The 22,574-nt window shown below is 38.8% G+C and overlaps 1 protein-coding gene across 10 annotated transcripts in view; it reads right to left on the bottom strand.

Moving 5' to 3' along the window:
• The window catches only part of KMT2C (lysine methyltransferase 2C), a 216,326-nt gene that overhangs the window by 103,160 nt on the left and 90,592 nt on the right, over positions 1–22,574 (bottom strand). For all 10 annotated transcript variants that reach the window (XM_054060776.1, XM_054060778.1, XM_054060777.1 and 7 more), the window contains 2 exons: positions 21,259–21,398; positions 19,986–20,095 (listed from right to left, as the gene is read on the bottom strand). In XM_054060776.1, coding sequence (XP_053916751.1) covers positions 19,986–20,095; positions 21,259–21,398 — 250 coding nt within the window. The remainder of the gene's footprint in view (positions 1–19,985; positions 20,096–21,258; positions 21,399–22,574) is intronic.

Here is a 22,574-nt window from a genome sequence, read left to right as displayed (position 1 = left end):
CAACACAGGCCTAAGAATGACTGTCTTCTAATACAGAATTCTTGGCTAGACACTCCATCCATCTCTAATCTGCCCAGTTACGTATACACAAATAAAGAACAAAGGTAAGGAGATAGAAATGACGATGACTAACAAAACTGTCAGTGACACAACAAACATAATCAAGGTAAAAAGCAGAAGTCCCTTTAAGTGTGGAGATTTCAGGCTCTCTAGAAGAGACTATTTTGTTCCTCCTTCCCACCAGTTGCCTCCTTTTGTCACCTTCGTAGAAAAAATCACATTAAATAAATGGTGTTGACATCAAGGCATCTAAAAATTGCAACAATAAAGCATTCATGTTTTGCAGGAGTGCTTTTGGCAATAGTTGTGATAGGTTAATAATGTGCAGGAAGCAAGTTTGCGAAGGGAGATAATACATGTTTATTTGATACCTGAAATACATTGAGGAAAACAGCATGCTAACATTACGGTGCACAAATCCTTCCTCATATAACCTGAAATGTTCCCAAATTCTGTCTATTCATAAGTTCCACAGAAGGGTTTCATAGAATCACAGAATCATTAAGGTTGGAAAAGACTGTTAAGAACAAGTCCAACCATCACACCAACACCGCCGTGCCTACTAAGCCATGTTCTGAAGTGCCACATCTACATGTTTTTTAACACCTCTAGTCTAAACCTAAGGTTCATGTGCCTTGAATTTGCAACCTCCCCACCATCACATAAGCCAGTGGAATAACTGCATGCACATGATTTCCTCCACAGACCCTGCCTTTGCCGCTTTTTTCACACTTTCATGAGGAAAAGTACTTTTTTATTCAGCTTGTTGCTTTCTACCTCTGCACAGGTGAGGCTGTGCTACAAGAAAGGCATTAAGGTCCTGCAGGGTGTCCAGAGAAGAGGGACGAAACTGGTGAAGGGGCTGGAGAACAAGTGTTACGAGGAGCAGCTGAGGGAACTGAGGTCGTTTAGCCTGGAGAAAAGCAGGCTGAGGGGAGACCTTATTGCTCTCTACAGATACCTAAAAGTAGGTTGCAGAGAGGTGGGTGTTGGTCTCCTCTCCCAAGTGATGGGTGATAGGACAAGAGGGAATGGCCTCAAGCTGCATCAGGGGAAGTTTAGATTGGACATTAGGAAAGATTTCTTCACAGAAAGCGTTGTTGAGCACTGGAAGAGGCTGCTCAGGGAGGTGGCTGATTCACCATCCTTGGAGGTGTTTAAAAGATGAGGTGCTTGGGGACGTGATTTAGTAGTAGACAGGTACGGCTGGAGTTGATGATCTCAAAGGTCTTTTCCAACCTAATGATTCGATGATTCTATGATTTCAGAAAATGTAAACGTTGAGTGAGTCCCTCACAGCTAACAACTAACTATTCCTTGATTCTTATCTAAGATCCAGACTATCAGAAGGGCACACACACAAGCCTGTTGTTTAATTTCTTGTCAACAACAAGAAGGTCAATAATGTTTAATGTAATTTAAATTGCCATTATTAGGCCATAAATTGCCATTATTAGGCTTCAGCATTAGCATCTTAAGGACAAACAAAGCAAGAACCAAAATCATCAGTTTTGGTTTAAGGCTACTTTTTGGCAGGCTCAGAAAACATACTATTGTGCCAGTTCCATTTGATTCATGCTCAGACAGTCATAAGAAGTATGTGCGGACATTTCTTTTTATTGGCAGAGCACAGACTAAGGCACAAATTGTTGAAGGCTTGAAAAAAACGTCATTTGGGGAAACATTGCTACATGCTTCTTGTTTAATGATCTTCTCTAGGCATCTGTTACTGGTCATTGCAGAAGATACTGGGATGAAGTCAAGTTTCTGTTTAATCCAGCACAGCTCCTACATTCCTAAATCACATACAAGGATTCTGAAGTGGCTTATACTTTCTATAGGTGATGTCTATGCTACATAATTACTGGCTGGCATAATTACATTCATAAAGCAATTTAATAGAAACCTGGTAAAAGGAGCCTTCACTACCAATACAGTCACACCGTGTTTGCACACAACACACGGCTTGAAATGAAGACATCTAAATCTAAGGTTCTAAATTTTGTGTACAAATGTTTAAGCTCCCATTACACTTACTAGAGACTTAGTCATTTTAAGGAATGTTATTCACTGCAGTTCAGTTAACTGAACTGTGTGTGTCCATTTCCAGGCCCCACGACACCACCAGCCAGATGCCCGTTGACTAGAATTCAAATACAGCAAAGTCCACACCAAATGTTCTGTCGATGTGGTTATCTCAATAAGGGGATGTGAATGGGTACTAGTTGCAAAGACTTCCACATAAATCCTGTTATATTCATGTAAGCTTTCTCAGTGATAAAAAGTTGGGCTAAAGCTTCACACAACACATGCCTAAATTCTCTTAAATGCTTCTGGAACACATGGTGAAAACTTTCCAGCCATTTCTGAGAATAGAAAAGCCAGTAACAAAAACATCGTCCTCCTCTTAAAAACAATCTCACTCCCAGGACTTGTGACACGGCAGGATTTTAGTGTGGGATTTTAGTTCAACTTTTGCCCTTACCCTGCCAATCTATCCAAATGTGACCAAGCCTGAGGAAACTATTTTTTTAACATAAAACACTTCCAAATATTTGTCAGTGAAAAATCACAGAACAACCTACTCTCATTGATCATGACTGTCTCTAATTTCTAGCACTGATGGGACTAGAGACCCCTTCTGCAAGGATTGCTGCTGTCTGATAGGGATTAGAGAGAGGAAGTCTATAATAAATACACTAAGCCTAAGCAAAACACGGCACTGGAATGGAAAGGAGACATCTCTAAGGCTCTTGATATCACTGTCTCTTAAATTATGTGGAGAACAGGAGCATCCAGCACAGGAAGATAGACAAATATGGGACAGAGACAAAAGGGACCACCTACGTTGTGAATGAGTCCGATAAGGCTGGAGGGAGAACCCATAGATGGAGATGGAGGCTGAGGAGGGGCAGGGATGATGCTTTGAGGACCAGTTAACTAAAACTGAGCACTAAAACTGGATAAAGAGCTGAGAGAACTGATATGCTAAGATATAGTAAAGGGTGAAGGGACAGATCTTAAAAGGTAGGTAGGAAAAAAGGGAATAGAAAGGTTAAGGAGAGGGGACGCAGGAAGAACAAGGAAAAGTGGAAGCAGCTAAAAAATCAACTTGAACAACGAGCCAGAAGTCTGAGGCAACTGAAATTGGATGAAGACTGCAAGAATAAATACACTGCCCTCTGACTCCCAGTGCTACGTCACTGTCCCTTGGCCAACTCAAATTGCAGAGGTCTGGATGTAGCCATAAAGATTTTAAACCTGCAGTTTGGAAGGTCTGTTTTTATCCCTAAAATGATATACTCAGACACTTACCAGGCAACACACAGACACTGACAAAGGAGTGAACAAACACACGTATGGACAACTGTAACTACGTATGTACACTAAAACACATAAGTACTGTAGGTTAATCAAACACGAATTTAGTGCATAAAACAGACCTTTTAAAAGGAGAATCTGCATTAAAGAAACATGTTAGTTCTCAGGCTGTGCTTAATCTGTACATGGGAAAAAAATGTATTTAAAAAAATTGTGGTTTGCTTGTGGGATAAAAAAACCCACCTAGTTACGGCAACTGAATCATGACCTGCAAAACAGTTCTAGTTTCACTCCCTTCACAGAGTTCCTTTACAATATTGGGCAGGGCACCAAGTTAGGTTTTTCAGTCCTTAACCTCACCATTAAAAGGTTGGGGATCTTACATCTAAAAATACACTCTTGATTTCTACAGACTGCGCACTCACAATTCCAGAGTGAAGAAAGAAAGGCAATATCAGCACAACTTTTTAAGTAAGTCCGAGTATTTTTGAAACTCTTTCAATCTGCCATCCAAATTAGCAGCTATTTTAAGTTAAAAACAAAACAAAACAAAACAACTTCTCTTGGGGAAAACAGAGCCACAGAGCCCGAGATGCATAAAAAGGCCACATAAATCTGCTGTTTGCCAAAATATTTATGTTAGTTATTCACATGTTCATTATACTAGAAACATCACAGAAAAACTCATGCAGAAATGAATAATTCTTTCCTTGTCGCAGTACTTAAATAGTCACAACATGCCTACATGTTGAACAACAATAAAAAAATGCAATTTTGAAGAGGTTTTTACTAAGATAGCAATGCCCATCCTATGGGCTGAACTAGGCACTGGCTGTTCTGCATGTCATCATGCAATAAAAGACTGCAGAATCAGGCACAGGTACAAAGGCTATTAATGGTGTGCAAAGGATATTGTGTGCAGACAACCTGTCTTCTGGCATGGCCTAACTTCGTGTGCTTGATTTTATAGTCTTAATAATGTGCTCTTTTAACAAATACTTTGTAGACACATTAGTTCAGTTTAACAGAAAGTTCATGTCAGCAAAAGTCACTATATACGCTCAATAATACTCTTAATTTACAAGGTAATAGTAGGGATGGAGTGACCGGGAACTCTGGATTATGTACAGACACAAAAAAAGCACAAGAATTTCCTGCCTTTAATACCTTCCTCATTAGTGAGCACCTCCTTAGTATTCCTTCCCCACTGACTGCAATCAGTACCTTATTGTTCATAATTCCTATTTCCTTGGCTGTTCCTAAATTGCGCTCTCCAAATGGCACAGAGTCATCGTAAACAAAATCCTACATCTTCAGTTCACTAATTTTTGTAAATTGAGCTCAAGTAAAGCAATTACATGGTGTACTTTGAAACTACCAGCTTGAAACATTAATATAATTTCTTTTCTAATAAAAGCTTCCCATGTTTTATCTGGCTGGGGCTTTTAGCGTTTTTTTCAATTTGACTAAATTAGTCACTTACACAGATTTCTACCATTCCTCCTCCCAAAACATGGTATCCCCAAACATTACATAACCCTTTTTTTTAATTCAATGGCTGTTGATGTAAATAAGTCCCTTGTCTTTCGACCCCGTTCCATCACAAACATTCCTTGGACCAGAAGTGTGAAGCGTGACAACTTGATCTGGAATTTAAAATTCTAAATGACTGGTCAAACATTAGCAGGTAATTCAGCTGCTGTTCAGGGCTTCAGGGAGGGGAGAAGAAGGGGCTGTTCGTTTCATTTTGCAGCAAGCTGCCTCAGTAGCTTGTGAGGAAGAAAGCTGCCAAATTTTGTAATGAATTCCACAGAACATTAAGTCTGATGTTTAGCAGAAGCCATAACTGTTAAGTAAATGATATCCTTTTGATGAATACTCTTATATGAAAACAACATTGATTCTTCTAACCCTTTAGCAGTGTCCCAAAACAGATGTGCACAACTGCAAATCCTGTTTGCTTTCAGGTTTACGAAGTGTGATGACATTTTTACAATCATGCATGAGCCCTTTTACCCAGGAGTAAAATAAAACGCAATAATTCTTCACCATCTGTTTGTTAATTTTGCATTCATTTAACTTTGCATTTTAAACTAATAATCATTTTCTTATAATATTGTTTGTTCCATTGGTAGAAATTACAGCTGCTCAATTAAAAAAAGAATGGTTTATAACAGTATATGGTTTCCCTCTAAACACTTCCATCGCTCTTAATTATAGAAATATTAGTGCCATCAAATGGAAAGAACTGCCAGGAAATGGAGTTATGTTTTATATGTCACAGATCCCCTTAGTAAATGTACATATTTACTTATGTTCCAGCATCAATTCCCACCTGGTCCCTTGTACTTTAAAATTCCTTTTCTCTACTATAAGATTCTGTGGGGTTTTTAATGTTGCTATGTGTAGCAGGCATCTTACATTCTTGAAGGAGTAAAGCACAAACAATCAGATGAAGCTTCTGTATCATACGTAGCACACAAATGAAGCACAGTCCTATTTCCTCATAATGCTTTCCCTCAATCTCTAACGGCAGGCCTAGGAGGTTTCAGTATTTTTATCCTTATCTATTTACAGCTCAAGTAGGACCAGAATAACGTCTTAATAGCTTCTTCTCACAATGTTTACAATAAAATGAAGAAATCATCAAAAGTAAACCCACATTGAAATAACATGAATAATGCATCAGAACTAGTGAAGGGGAAATAATTTGGATCAACAAAAGACATGGGCCTGGAGAAAGAGCAGGAACCAGCCTGATATTCTGAGAGTCATGGTTTAGATCCTGCATTGCGCTCCAGACTGTGCATCTTCTTCCTACTCCACAGACAAGGAGTTCACAGGCAGGTCACAAGTCCTAAACACAGACGGTTCACATGCTAACACAGTGGAAAGGCCTCTTCATTGTGGTTCCTAGGCTTAATAATCATAAGCATCTACAAATAAACTCTTCAAGAGACACAGGCTGCTCAGCTAATTCACATAAGCACAGTGGTATTAGAGAGATTGTTCAGATGGTTACAACAATCAAGATTCAATCACTGTTTCCTAAACCAAATTTTATCTGATGGCATGGAAATGCTAACATCAGATGATCATCCTAATTCTGCGGTGGTGTTAAGATAACAGCACTGTCATAGAGCTAAGATGAATACTTCACTAAAAACACCCATAAGGCAAGAGACAGCTTACCACAAAATGGATTTATTTCAATTAAAGGAGTAAATCGAAGGCTGAAAAACACCAAACTGTTGCACAGACCATAACAACACAATTAGAAATTAACTTCCAGAAGTACCAAACACAAAAGTCTCTCAAAAAATTAAGAGTGGAAGTATAACCATATGTTCCTGTGATGCTCAGCTTCCAGTCTTACCAGCATCTGGAGTATTCTGACCTTTTAGCTTCTTAGAAGAGTAAGCATTGCTGCCAGGTCTGACCTTTACGGGAGGATTTATCCATCACAATATTTTTCATCTGACAGAAAGCAAACATTCTAGAGGTGCTCTAGGCATATTCTGATGTGATGGATGCATAACGGTAATGATCTTCCCAACAATTCACCGTCTATTTTAAATTACTCTCATTAAAAACTCACCTGGTACAACATCTGGAAAACCTGAAACTCTTATCTATTCAATGTATCAAATCCATTTACATTTAGGAAAACGAGCATTTTCCCTCACAAACTTGAAGAATGATGATAGCAGCTGAACTGTCTTCTGTTATTATCTCCTAGAAGTCTCTACTTGCTTTTATAGAATCATAGAATGTTTAGATTGGAAGGGACCTTAAAGATCATCTAGTTCCACCCTTCTTTGCAGCGGGCAGGGACACCTCCCACTTGATCAGGTTGCTCAAAGCCTCATCCAAACTGGCCTTGAACACCTCCATGGATGGGGCATCCACAGCTTCTCTGGGCAACCTGTGCCAATGCCTCACCACTCTCACAGGAAAAGACTTCTTCCTAACATCTAAGCTACAGTTTAAAACCATTCCCCCTTGTCCTACCCCTGCACTCCCTGAAAAAGAGCCCTTCCCCGGCTTTCCTCTAGACAAAGGTTTATGATTTGTCAACACATCTCCCTGGAAATACCATACCTTGTATTGCCATAACAACGTACAGTAATTGAAAGGAAAAAAATACTCAATATTTCCTTGGATACTTGTCAGCAGTTTATTTAGATCCAGATTCACTATGCACTCTGCAGAATCTGCCACTCTTCCCAGTTCTTTGCAAGGCAACTCCATACAGAAGCAGAGTGAGGCAAATTTTTTAAAAGGAAGGAAATATTATTCTAAGAATTAAAACTTGTAAGTGAGAAGGCTGGATGTGTAAATACCTGCAGTTTTACAGAAAGGAGTCCAGACTGCAGTTTCAATACCTGAATTTTCATGGTATCTGAAGTGAGGTCATGTCACTGCAGTACGTTTAGGGTGCATCAAGTTGTTTTATCAATGTCAGATGCTTATTTATTTATTTGTTTCATCAATATCAGAAGCTTATTTATTTGTTTCCTAACAAATACTTCCCCCCTCCACGTACTGAAAAGGAACATGACATCTTTGAAGTAACACATTAATATCACTGAAGAAAAACCACATCAATAAAGAAAAGCTTATGGGAAGTGCTGATTTGACAATCTGCCACTTCATCAGTTCTTCGATCAATACTATTAAATAGCATTCTTAATAATAATCATTACTATGATTCATGAAACACCTACGCGTTCACTACCGGCAGCAGACCTACCACTGTCTGCCTACATTTTATTCTCAGGTCAGATATGCAGAATGGAGAGGACAATTACATAAATGAAAATAAACTATTAACTCCTTCATGTAAAGAGATGACTGTCAGTAGTAGCCTAAATGATTAGAAAAAACAGCTTTAATGAAGCAATGTCTGCATTATCACAGAGTGTTATGCACTTCCACACAACAGGCAGTTGGTTCTCATTTGAGAAGATGCGTAAGATGCCTCTCTAGTGTGATTTGTTCCATACTACTAAAAAACACTCAAGGAGACCAGCATTAATGGGACTACTTCAGTGCCTGCAATATTTATGCTCAGTGTACAACTCTGACAGAACTTACACTACTGGAAGTCAGTACCGAAATCCGTAGGGAGTTCAAAACTATTTTTTGCTAATGGTTTGATTCTGCAATTGCTGAGGACACTGATCTCAGAAGCAGTTTTTAGGCTACTGCTTCAAAGCAAACTGATGCCAACAGACCAATACGAGTACTCATGAGTTTTAAATTAAAATATGTTTGTATCATTTCTTTGAGGATTGGTGAAAAACCCAAATGAAAACCCATAATACAATTTATATTAGCAGTCACTCTTATTGACTGGAATAATCAAAGCCACTTTGTAACTCCAATTTCACTAGAGACTGAACTTTAAAGTTCTCATTCAAAAAAAGAAAAAGCATGTGACCCTTATCCATAACGTATTTAAGAGACATGTTTAATTAGAAACTATTTAAATGAAAACTGCTCTGAAACCAAGATTAGAGTCAGTTGTCTAACACTAACCAGCACTACAGCTCAGCAAATATACCTACAACTTGTACCACATGGGTATTTTTTCCTTTTACTCATGTGCTGTCTTTTTAAGAGTAAACTTCCGAAGGCCAGGAAGATGCCTTTTTATTTCTATGACACTCAAAGCATAATGAGGACCTATCTTTGACTAAAACTAACCAATATCAACTATAAAAGATGTATTTGTCTTTTTTTATAAGATTATACAAGGGCAAAATGAGACTCTTATGTGCTAACATTAAAAAAACAACAGATCGATCCTCATTAGCTTTAGAGACTGAATATAAAATATTTAAATAAGCAGCAGCCATGACTGAGATGGTAGCAAGGTAGGAAAATGAGGGTCACATTCAAATACCTACATAAGTGAGGATATGGGCAGTGCTATTGCTCTTCCTAGTATAAGTTTCTATGGGCTTAGTGTTGGCATACCTGTTAAGGGATGGGTACATTTTCCTGCCTTTTTTAATATATATAGAGAGCTCCAGTCTTCTTATCTGCTGAAAATATTAATGGAATAATTTAAATAGATTTGTAAATATTTTTGTATTTTTTTAAAAGAACATTGCATTATTTCCTTGTTCCACATTTAAAGTCTGGAGGCATTATACTGTCATTTTCTTTCTTTGGTATGCCTCGAAGGCCTATGCTACTGCTGCTGAGCACAGAAAGATGGGCGAAAGGGAGAGCCCAAGGGCCCACATTCTCATGTTCTACAACAAAGCACCGGAACAAGCACTGAAACTGAAGCACTAGCTGAGAAAGAAGACACAGCCTTAATGTAAGAGTGCAATTTCCCTTGAGTGCGCTTTCTTTGCTCTTCAGAGATTGGATTCTCCCCAATTTTAACACATAAGACCCCAAAATTACTAGGTATAAATGGATTCTTAAATCTTGAAATGCAGTGCCCAGCAACAAAATGTCACCTCAACGTGAATTTGTATGGCATTGCCTTTAAGCAGTAAGTAGTGGTTAAGAAAGACACTCGGCTGGTGGGGGTCGGGGGGAAGAAAAAAAAGAATATAGAGAATTTCTTTAGGCATATTATGAAAAAAGTGTTTTCTACTCAAGTCATGCAAAAAGGAAGAAAAGGTCTTTGTGAAACACACTTCACCAGTTTGGAACACACACTTAACAATTTCACTTCAGAGCTTTCAGTAAATTATTTCAGTGAATGTTACTCGAATAAAAGGAAACCTGGACTGCAAATTCCTTCAGGAACATAGGCCCTTTCATGTTTCTCAGCTAGGCTTTTCAGCTTTCATTTCTGGGCTATTGCTGCTCCTCACTCAGTCCCTCTCCGTGCCCCCAGTCTATTTTGTCTGCTTCCTACACCTCACAGACTGCCCTCAGCATCTGCAATGCCTGTCGTCTATTCAGCATCAAAACTCTCTCAGAAACATCTTTGTAGCAACAATCGCTCTCCTTTGATTCTAGTACCCATGCATTCGACATCCAGAGTTCAAGAAAGGTGCGTCTTTCAAAGCATTCATCTTGAAGAAAACCCCACAGACTGAAAACTCACAGGCTGACTCTGCTTTCCGACTGCAGTGCCAAGGTGAGCTCCCACCGAACGGCCTCCTGGCACCACAGCAGGAAACCAGCACCACCACTGCGCTGGGAGAGAAAAACCAATAGCTGAGGCTGAAACAATCACACACTTTCCTTTAGATGAAGCCATACAAACTGTCTTAAAGAAAGATGCTGTGTGCTGTTGAAGTAAACCAAGCCTTTTCCTCTTTCTGCTACTGCGTTGCAGAAATGCGGTTATTACAAGAAAAATCATTTATATAGATTCGCCTGCTGGAAATGACAGCATGTTCAGATCTGCAAAATTACAGGGGGAATCAGGCAATGAAGTTGCAGAAATTATATTCAAGCACCGGAAAAAAAAACCTGACTTTATGAAAAGTCCTCTCGTACCTTGAATAAAGTTTCTTACTTAGACCTACCATGTACATATGAGAATACCTGCACCCATCACTGTCCCTATGCAACAGCTGGCAGGGGATTAACCCTACCACTTACTTCTTATAGGACCAAAGAAGGAGTCATCAAGTTCTACTGTGCACTGACAATACTGCTTGCTATGTAGACAAATTCACAATATTTTTTTTTTCATATACTTGGAAACAAAAAGGTAGGAATACAAACACACCTGTTATCTCACAGAAGGTACAGAACAAAGCAAATCAAAAGAAAAATCTTAGAAAAACCAATTAAAAAATCAGTTTTAAAATGTACATCTTTACTTCTGCTTCACCCGAGAGGACAAACGCTCCTCCAAACTGTGGTTCACAACTTAATGCCTGCCTTCCTCTTGTAAACAAAATCAGCACATTGAAGACAATACAAAAATTAACTACAGTGAAATTGGTTGCACAATATCACGTGGTCTTTTTTCTAATCAACAGGTCAGAATCATGACAATAATGGGTTTAAAAGCAGAGAACTTGTACAAAGACTGAAAAGTCACATCGAAGTATTTGCGCTTGTTACACATCAAACTCCCAAGTACCCAGAAGAAGATCTAAATCAAATGCTTTGCTAACGTTCGGCACAGTGACCCTCTTCTGTATATAAGCACATGAACAGGACAGTGAGGTTTATGTCCTTTAAAAAGGGAGCATTTTGTGTTTCTTGAGATGCTAATTAAGAAACTTGCTAAATTGGGGATGTGTCATATAGCCTTGAAATAAACATTTCTTCACATTTATAATAGACTTTTCCAGCCATAGAAACTCCGAAGACCTTAACACACTGAAGCGCAGTACTAACTTCACTGGAATGTTAACAATAAGTACGCTAAATAATGAGGAAATAATTGAAAAAAATATGTATTTCTTTGAAGTTAAGTTCCGGACAGGCACATCATCAAATAGTTGCAAGTCTTTAACTAAATAGCTTCAGTGTAACATTGTATCTTTTTATGTCCTTGGTTTTGTCACTGGCTGGCTGACTGAAAAAATTACTTAACAGTAACAGCATCTCTCACATCAGATAGTACAAATCTGGAATATTAGTCCATCTAACAGCTCATCAGGAAAGAAAAACAGATCAGGTCTTCATTCAGCAAACCTCAGTTAGTCTATCACAACCAATGCACATAAACTATCACTCCTTCACAAATGTATGCAGACTTACTCAAGCATTAAAATATTCAGGAACAAGCAACAATTACATGAGAAACACTAGGAAAATAAACAAAGGTTTTGTTCTCAATATATGGAAAATTCAAAATTAGAATCTATTTCAGACCCCTTCTTTCACCAAAAGTGTTTGGATTTTATATTAGCCACATTTCTTCCACGTTTCTCACTTCATGACAGCATTATTCAAGCAGATCATTCTATTTCACAGCAATCCTTTCAAACTTCTGAATACGTCACTGAAGATCCACATCCAAGCATGGGGTTTAATTAGATCCCAAGGTACCCATACTTCACATGCCAAAATAATTACGAATACATACTAGAAGCAGAGAAGCGTAGAGTTCTTGATTCACATTTAGTCAGCTTCAACTATTCATTTTGTTACATAACAGCATGATATAGAAAAATGTATTTGATTTTGTTCTAGAAAATGTGGTCTCTGAGACCATCAGGGAAACTGAAATCTTTCTTCTGAAAGCTGAGTCCAAAACTCTGTAGTTTTAAAGGTGGTGTATTTTGACAGGGAACAAAATTCTTTAGCTGTAAGAAGCGTAACTCAGTTTTTTCAGTTCTGTGTTTCACTGCAGAAGAAAAAACTGAACGCACAAAATCTAACTGAATAATTTGAAACAAAAAAGCATAAATGTTTGGCAAAACTGTCAGGTTAATAACATCTGCTCGGCAAAAAGCTAGGTGGGTTTGGTTATTTTTTTGCATGAAGTATATCATATTATGGTTTGTTTGCTTTGGCTCTTAAGAGTCAGATTATAGGTGAGATTATAGGAAAGGGTGAATTTTTCAACAGTCCTAGTAATTTCAAATATTAACCTTCTTCCTTCCTCTTACCTGCGTGTTCTCACTTCTTCCCTATGCCTTCCCTATGTTCCTCTATTTTGGTGCATGGTCTTCAAAGCAGCTGCTACAGGACAATGACTTCATGGACATAATGGTAAAGCTTATTTTGGTACAAATGAAATAAAAGTTTAATCATTGCTCATGCAACAGTATGAATGAGAATTAAGTTGTACATCTTACTGAGCAGGCAAATATCTGTTCTCAAATTGCTGGGTGGTGAGACACTGGCACAGGATGTCCAGAGAAGCTGTAGATGCCCCATTCCTGGAGGTGCTCAAGGACAGGCCGGATGACATTTTGAGCAACTTGATCCAGCTGGAGGTGTCCCTGCCCATGGCTGTGGTTTGGAACTGGATGACCTTTAACGTCCCTTCCAACCCAAACCACTCCACGATTCCCCCCCTGAAAAGAACTAAATGCATACACAGGTCCCATGACAGCTCTCGAACCTGAATAGATTTACCAAAGCTGTACTTTACGGTGTACAAAGGTGTACCAGAAGAATTACACATAGTAAATCCAAACCAACTATGATAATTTTAAGATACTGACGGTCCTTCAAAGAACTTGGAAAAGACAGTTATAAAATAATTGACATATGGTTTCCGATTCATTAGCCATCCGCAACAACAGTCTGATTCATGTTCTGCAAGACACAAATGATCTGGCTTTAGGTGACCAAAATTCTAATCTTTCTGCAACAGAGTAATTCATGGAAGATAATTAATAGTGTTAAAGTGTCAGCAAAGCTGAACTCTTGGTCACTATGTCTTTCCTTGAAGCACAACTTATTGCTGCAGGCACAGAAACAGCTTCAAATCTCTAGAGGAATTCCAATATAACAAAAAGGTAGTTCATGGAAAAACTGAAATAACGCAGGGCCCCCACTGCTGAACTGTTAGAGGTTTTCTAAAACACACTAGGAACAGAATGAAACTACTAAATTGACCACCAGTATATGGAAGGGTCTTGTGGATGAGACATACATCACTACTCCCGCTCAAGCTTTCTCCAGAAATTTCTGTGCTAGAGTTCTCTGAGACTCAGTAACCCACAGAAAAAAAAAGTAAAATGTTATTTTGGAAGAATATTTCCTGCAGTTCTTCCTTCCTCTCTTGCAAGACAAAAGCAACTACAGGAAAAAAACCCCAAACACAGTCAGATAAAATCAGAAGTGACTCCAACAGAGCAGCCAGGTAGCCCCTCCCAAGCCGCAGTGGCAGAGATGAAGCCAAGTGCTTTGCACAAGCCAAAGTACTATAAAAAAATTCAAGAGTTGGGAGAGGAACTTCTGAAAACCGGAGCTGCTTCAGGATTCCGTCACCTTTTTTCACACACAGCTTTTATGTCAGCAAAAAGTAAAACCAGCTGAAAAATTGCTATGGCTAAATGGGCACAATCCTCCCCACTGTGTGAAGTTCATAGTGTATAAAGATATTGATGCTTATCTTTACATACAGGGAAAACAACAAGAAGCATCAATTTAGCCAAGTTGAGTTTTCAACTTAAAGCAGCACAAGTAAACACCCCCCCACCCACCCCCATCTCCCAAAAACACAGACAAGTCTTGACAAGCTGAGAAGCATTCTGAGGCTCAGGGGTGAATGTACTCACACATTCAAAACACAGACAAACACTTTAAAAAAAGGTATAAACATTTTAAATGGTTCCTACATTTCCTCTGGATTTATTTCTTTACGGCTTAGCTTGGTAAGCACCACCCTAATACTGAGTTTTGAGGAAAGGATTAAAAACAGTAGAGGGAAAGGGCTTTAAGAAACAATTTGAGTGGGATAATTAATATGCAAGCCTTGTAGCACTGCCCCAACTTGGAAGCATGCACAAACAGGCAATCTCCTGCCTCTGGTGACAGAATTCAAGGGAAGCTGCCTTAAAAAAGCTTTTCAAGATTGTGTTACCATGTGAAAAGGGCTTACAGGAGGGAGGAGTGTCAAAACAGAAAATCATTTGGAGTCTGGAACAAGGCGAGATACCATTGATCCACTTGCCTCTGTGCAAAGCAACAACCCCTCCAGTTCTGAGCGATGCCCAAACAGCCCTGGACAAACTCAGCAGGAGCTGTAAACAGCTGCCTTGTACAAAGGGAAGATACTGCCCTGATTAACTAAAAAAAATGGATGGGAAGAAGACAACAGCAATTTTTCAGCTGTTTGGTTGCAAGTGTCTTGGTCCTGAGGAAACACTTGACTTAATGGCAAAATGAAAGCTGTGAAGTAGATAAATATGCAAATGGGGAATTTCAAAGCAAACAGAAATCCACATTTTATAAAATGGAAACAGAGTAATTTTGGAATGACTGCTTTAGACATTTAATTGCTATCATGTTTTTCCTATTCAGTCTGTAAGTAAATACAAATGTCCTTCTTGGATTCCACCATTCCCACAGTTTTCTTTTAGTTTAGCGTCCTTGACAAAATCTCCCAGATGCATAAACTACCTTCTACATCTTATCGGAAGAGAAAGCTGGCTGGGAAAGTTACCACTGTGTTCTCTTCTTCCACACAGTTTGTTGAGAAGTGGTTAAAACACATTATCTACCGAGTCTTCTTGAATTGACATATTTACATACCAGGCAAAAAAAGTAGCCCACTTCATTGGGGGCTTTGCAGCATACAGAAGAACTATGGTTGGAAAATTTAAGGCAGACAAGCAAGTAAACTCTATTATTTCCTCAGCTGACTGTGAGAAACCTACTCAATATATGTAAAATAAAAAAGGAAATTATAAAGCAGTATTTAAAAACACCTGAGTATATTTCAGAAACCACTCTTGTTAGAAGCTGAGCAAATGCAAACCCTAAAGGCCTCCCTTTTAAACAGCAATGCTGGTAAGTTCACACTTCCAAATATCAAGAAGCAGCATAGCTAAGAAAGCTTAAGGCTGAAGTCAGGAAGACAAGAAAAAGCAGAAAACTCTGCTTGTCCACATCTATGATTTTACTTAGCAAAAACTCTGACTTCTGTTCAATCAGTTTCTTTTGCTTAGTTTATCTTACTAAGTCTCCATTTCCTACTGTCTTTGTATCTCACAACAAACATATGCAGAAACAGACAAAACCAGATGCAGACACATAATCACAGAACAGTCGGGGTTGGAAGGGGCCTCTGGAGATCACCCAGTCCAAATCCTCTTCTAAAGCAGGTTTCTCCACACCAGGTTGCACAGCGGGGTTTGAATATCTCCACAGAACGAGACTCCACAACGTCCCAGAGCAGCCTGTTCCAGTGCTCTGTCACCCTCACAGTAAAGAAGTTCTTCCTCATAGAATCACTAGGTTGGAAAGGACCCGCCGGATCATCGAGTCCAACCATTCCTAACACACTCTAAACCATGCCCCTAAGCACTTCATGCACCCGTTCTTTAAACACCTCCAGGGAAGGTGACGACCACCTCCCCAGGCAGCCTGTTCCAGTGCTCGATGACTCTTTCCGTGAAATTTTTTTTTCTGATATCCAGCCTGAACCTCCCCTGACGGAGCTTCAGGCCATTCCCCCTTGTCCTGTCCTCTGTCACTTGGGAGAAGAGGCCAGCTCCCTCCTCTCCATAACCTCCTTTCAGGTAGTTGTAGAGAGCAATAAGGTCTCCCCTCAGCCTCCTCTTCTCCAGGCTAAACAACCCCAGCTCTCTCAGCCGCTCCTCATAAGACTTGTTTTTCCAGAGGTTCCTTGTCCTTCTTGAACTCATGAAAACCTATTAAAGTGGAGGGGAAAACTGCTATGTCTGGGTGTTCAGGCTCTTTAGCTTACATATAAGCTGCAGAGAGAAGGACGTGAATTCTTCAGAGTCGCCTTGAGAAACGCTCTGACACTGTTCTTGTCACCTGGATCACCAGTTCTTCCTTATGACTATTTAAACTTGGAAAACGGTTCTGAGAAAATCCATGACACTCACTTGCCAAGACAGGTGAGGCAAGCAAGACAAGCAATGACATGAGTCACCAATACGACCTCTAAGGGTTAGAGCACATCTACTACCATAAACTTGACTGCACACTCCAGCTTTTATCTGTCAGTTGTCATAAAACAACACGTTCCACAAGATTTCAAACACCTCACATATACAGATGGATATATGTGCACTCATTAACATTAAAGAGAGGCAAACCCAAGATTTTGAATGAAAGTCAAAGCACCCACCTATGTCTAGACACAAATGTGTATAAAAAAAGTGGTCAGATGTCTTTGCCAGGCTTCCAAAACGAGTGAATCAAAAGGAAGAACTGAAGAAGACAGACACGCTAAGCAGGGTATTTTGTGAAACATGCAGACACCGAGATCTCTACAGAACTGTATTTCAAACCTTCAGCAAATACGGGCCAAGAAGAAAACCAAAAGGAATTAACATACATATTTTAGAATAGGTCAATGAAATATGCCCACACAAGCTTTATTAATGCAATCGTGGGTTCAATGAAGCCAAACAGACATCTCAACTGGTAAACAGAGTAATAAGAAATACTGTCATATCCAGTTAAAACAGATTCACAAACAATAGGAAGCCTCACTAATGAGAAACATGAATGTAACTTACAAAATAGAGACCCCCTCAAGGTAAGAACAGCCCCAAAACACTCTCCACAAATTAAAAGACCTAAACCAATGGACTATGCTTTCAAGAAATTTGTTACATGTTAAAAATTAACCTCTACATGAACATAAGGAAAAGAAAAATACTTTCCCAGCTAAGATGTCAATACTGCAGACCTCATCATAAACCGAAGTCATGCCAGAGGGACTTCCAAGATGACAGAAATCCCCAAGCAAGCAAGCAACAACAACAAAACTCAAAGTAAATTTTGGTGGCAATTGGAGGAAAAACCATACAGCTTGTTTTTATTTAAACTATTTTTCTGTTACCCCTGAGCACATACTTGCATCTGCATTGCCGACAGCATTCAGAACATCTAAATAGAAACTTTACTTTTAAAATGCAGTAGAATCACATTAGAAAGCAGCCAAATTTTTAGCAAAAGCAATGCTCAAGCAGCTGTAAACACAAAAACATACATTAAATTAACTGTTATAACTTAAAAGAAGATTAATATCTTCTTTTGAGTTTTTCCACTATCACATAGAATGACTGCACCTTGTACTTTTCTGTGCCGCCTTTAGCTCAGCGACTACCAGTGGAAAAATTATTACCAAGTACTTCAGCCTTGACACAAGCTTTTACTTTTGGGGGAAAAATGGATGGATTACTCAGGCTCCCAACCAGTTACACACAAACACTCTGAGCAATCCCACCGTGCTGCTCCATGGTCAGGAACAGAGACACCAGAAGAGTCTCCTCCATATTCCAGAAAGAAAAAACAACCCGAAAAGCAAAAAATTCCCTGGTGTGATGGTGGAATAAGATGTCCCACTTTGACTCGCTATTCCTCTACAATCAATCAAGTTGCGTTCTCCCCGAGAATGTCACAAGAAGGATAAAAGAGAATAACCAACACATCATTCTTTGCCAGCTGACTTGCATTGAAACGTGTGAAACAGGAGTACCCACAAATTATTTGATAAGATTTGTAGAAAAGCTGCAGAGTGCACTTGAAAAGACAGGGCTGAAATGGAACCCACCTCACCAGAGAGATGTGGGATTCCTCAAGAATTCTTATTTAAATATTGGCATTACAAACATCTACACAAAACTTAAAATGAACAAATGAGGTGAAGGTAAGGCATCACCAGCCTGAGGCACAGGGAAGCAGCAAAGTACTGTACGGAAAGAAACAGTACTGATATAATGGAAACAGGATGAAATTCAATAGAGCAAAACACAAGCTTGAACACTGCAGCAAGGGTTTCTGTTAGAAACCAAAATATCATAATGAAAATGACTACAGATGGTAATGAATAGATCACAAAACAACTACAAGCCACCATCATCAGCCAAAACCAGGGAGATGTAAACTTTTCAGCAGGGATTTTGGAGTAACCAATTTTGGATGGTCTTTCAGTTCTTCTTATAATTTTTTTATACATGCATACACAACACACAAATGCTTTAATATCTCCAAGTTCATTTAGAACTTAATACTGTCAGGTTCATTCATTCTGAATAGTCTTTTATTTTGAAAGCACATACACAGAAATCAATTAAAATTATTCAAAGAAAAGCATTTATTCAATATATAAAGTAGAAGGTGCAGAGAAAGCTCTATTATACGGCTTGTATTGAAAGACTGATTTAAAGTAGCTTTTTAGTCCACACAACGGAGAGCATTTACTGGTATCTTCTGATCATTTTTTTATCTTAACATAATGCATGAAAAACTTTTAGAATCAAGTAAAAATAAGCCTAAGCATGATCATGGGAAACCCAGCAACAGCTACATAGATTTGTTGATAGTGTGCCTAATTAATGTAGAAAAAAATGACATTATAAAAATAATCTACCTGACATGATTAAATATGACAAAACAATAGGGCTACACACAGTAAAACCAATGTGAAATAGGTCTCTTCATCGTTTCAAAATGGTATTAGAATACAACACCGGGAGTCCATGCTTTTGAAAAGTACCTAGTTTTCTAAACACAAATTAAAAGATTAAATAAATTTTTGTCACTATTTAAAGTAACAACATAGGCTTGGTGGTAAACATCGGTTTTCCTGCACCAACCTGCTTTTTGAAACTGGCATGAAAGTAATTGAGAGTTTTTTACTAGATTTGAGTCTCCTAATATAAGCCAGCAAAATAAGTATCTCCTCTACCCAGCAGGGCATTTGCTAATTCGATCTCAACTTTTCTTTTGTCTGTATTTTATTTTCATCGGCCAGGTACTTTCTACATTCTAGTTGCCTCAGAACTAATTAATGACATATTCAATGCAACTCCATAAGTCTTCAACAAATTGCAAGGGTAGATTTAATCATGAAAACCTGTCCAAGGAAATCTTATCATAAATATGAGCTCTGAGATCCATAAGCGGATATTTTTGGTCATATCTCATATTGCAATAGTCTACTATCTTTTTTCAATCCCCAGCCCCTTTTTTCTTACTGGATTGAGCATCCAAGCCTTTTTACTCACTTCTGTGCTCCCTGAGACAACAGCTTTGTCCACGTTCACCGATAGCTGCTCTTCAGTCTGGCAGACTCCCAATGACCACTCCGCACAGCGGTGATGAGCCCAGCAATGACCTAATACATTAAGAAAGAAAGGGAACCCGAGTTGTACAATTCTGTCAAGCACTTCCTGCAAGTATGGAACTTAGTTCTTGCCTGCTCAAGTGAACAGTCTCTCCTCCTCCTGTTTTTCTTGTTGCAACATTTAACGTTCTCATTGTCATTCACTGAATCTATTGCAGTTACTGTCAGACACTAAATACACCACAATGCTCTTTTATACATAACACACCTTCCTTTTAATCTCAACACTTTCTGCATATCTGTTTCTTATTTTCCAATGCCTGATCATGTAGTCGTAACACCTTAAATTAGGTGTTGAAATTAGGTACTTTGTCAACTTAATCCTTGAGCAATGAAAAAACATCCTCAAAAAACTCTGTATGGGCTTGGGAAGAGTGGTCTACAAACAGCAACTTAAAAAAATTTAGATTTATAACCCTCCCCACCCCCATCCACACATACTGTAATTTTTTTTCAATTTTATTTTCTGTTTCTAATTGAAGTCTGAAATGAGTTTCCACACTTATGAAAGAATGATATTTCTACTACACTACAAATATATTTCCATTTTTGAGGCAAAATACATGAGCAGAGTAATGGACATCAAAGCATTTGGACACAGATGCTTTCTGAAAAAGTAATTCATAACTGAGTAAAAAAAGTTCCATTAAAATGAAAGAGCAGATGACAAATCAGACAGTTTACTGACAGAAAACCTGCAGACACAGGAAACATGCAAGTGTATTATCCCTCTATTGTTCTACCAATACTGCTATTTCAAATCTTCCCTTCCATTATCTCTGATAACCCCACATTTGCAGCAGATTAGGTGAAGCTGCAGGATTAGGACTTCAAGAATTACATTAAGCTGTGCATCATTTCTTTTTCCTTTTCTCCCTGAAACAGGATATTGAAGATATTACCACCTGAACACCACTTTACCAATAGGTTACAAATATTTCCCCATACAAAGCAGGCAACTATTCTGTCCAGTACTCGAAAAGACAACTACACAGAAATACCACATAACATTGGCAAAAGCTATGAAAGCATCATCACATGCTTGACAAACACCAGAGCACAGAAAACCAACAGCTGAAAAATTTAATTAATTGTCATTGTAGCTACTGTACTACTACTGGATGGGGAAAAACAAGTATAGCAACATATCTTACCTGTTGGCTCAAATAAGGCTTGAATATCAATGTCATCTGGTAAGCCAACTGAACTGAGTTCATCCCAGAATTTGACAACCTGATCGTCAGAAGCAGTTTGGGTGCCGACACTTGCACATGATGCTATACTCGATCGAGATCTGTAGCAGGAAGCAGAAAAACAAACTTAGAAGTGACCAAATTCTTGAGCCAATTAGCCAGATACTTGTAAATGGTTCAAAACTCAGGGAAAGGCAATATAAACTTTCAAAATATAAATCAACATGAAGAGAAGTCTTTCTTCCTCATACTTTATCCTAACCATTTTCTCAATAACAAAGTTTTCAGTTAAAGCTGCTATTCAATAGACAACAAAACCTGCTTGGTAAAATGCCCCTGCCCTCAGCCCGCTCTTTTCCAATTCTTAAAGACACACCTGCTTCTGTTTTTAAAGTCCATTTCTGCTGGACATTAAAACTTGCTCAACCCTAGAAATGGAGAATGAAGTAACAGCAAGCACTCTGGGGAAGAAGAGATGCAGAAGGAAGAAAAGGGAGTGGTGTAAGTGGTGAACACCAGCTGCAGCTTTCATACAGCCCTCTCCCTGCAGTTGTAACAGCCGACCCAGCCTGCATTGCTGACAGTATCCTCAAAGGAGACTGCTGCGGGCAGAGATAAGATGCCTAGATAAAATACAGCAGCTATGCTGGGAAGGTAGAAAAAAGACCAGGAGTAAAAAAAGCTGCTTGGAAATAAATATCTTTATGCCATGCCATAAAAAAGGGAGGGAAGGGAGAGAAGTGCGGAATTGAAAAATGCAGTGATATAGAGACTATTATGTTGTGCTGACATAGGAGGATCTCATTTATAACCTTATTCATTTTTCCCCCAATTCTAGTCCTGACAGAAAACAATTAATAAAACTCAGATTGCTCCACCTAAATAAAAAGAGGTGATGATTCCTCCTTTTTTATTTCCTGCAGGCAAAAACCTATTTTGGGCATCCCAGGACATGCATTCACCTTACTGACAAAAGAGACCTGATCCCTGATGATCCAACCGTTGGTAGGAAAGGCAGTGCTGTGTTTTCCACTGAGGCTCTTTGAACTTCATTATTCTCCCAGACTAATAACTCAAATGTACATTTGCTGTCACTTCCAAGTTTCCAGAGTTGAGACAGCACAAAAACACCTGACTGCTCTCCTGCTCATGTCCTCTAAAGAGATGCTGAAAAACATACTACTTCCAATAAGCCAGGAGATACAGTAAGCACTGGAATTTTAACCTGTGATAACTCAGCCTTCCTGAAAACCATGGGTACTTCAGCAATTACATTC

Source organism: Cuculus canorus, chromosome 2 (genome assembly GCF_017976375.1).
Source record: "Cuculus canorus isolate bCucCan1 chromosome 2, bCucCan1.pri, whole genome shotgun sequence".
Taxonomy (NCBI): Eukaryota; Metazoa; Chordata; class Aves; order Cuculiformes; family Cuculidae; genus Cuculus; species Cuculus canorus.
This window is presented reverse-complemented; position numbering and strand designations above follow the sequence as displayed.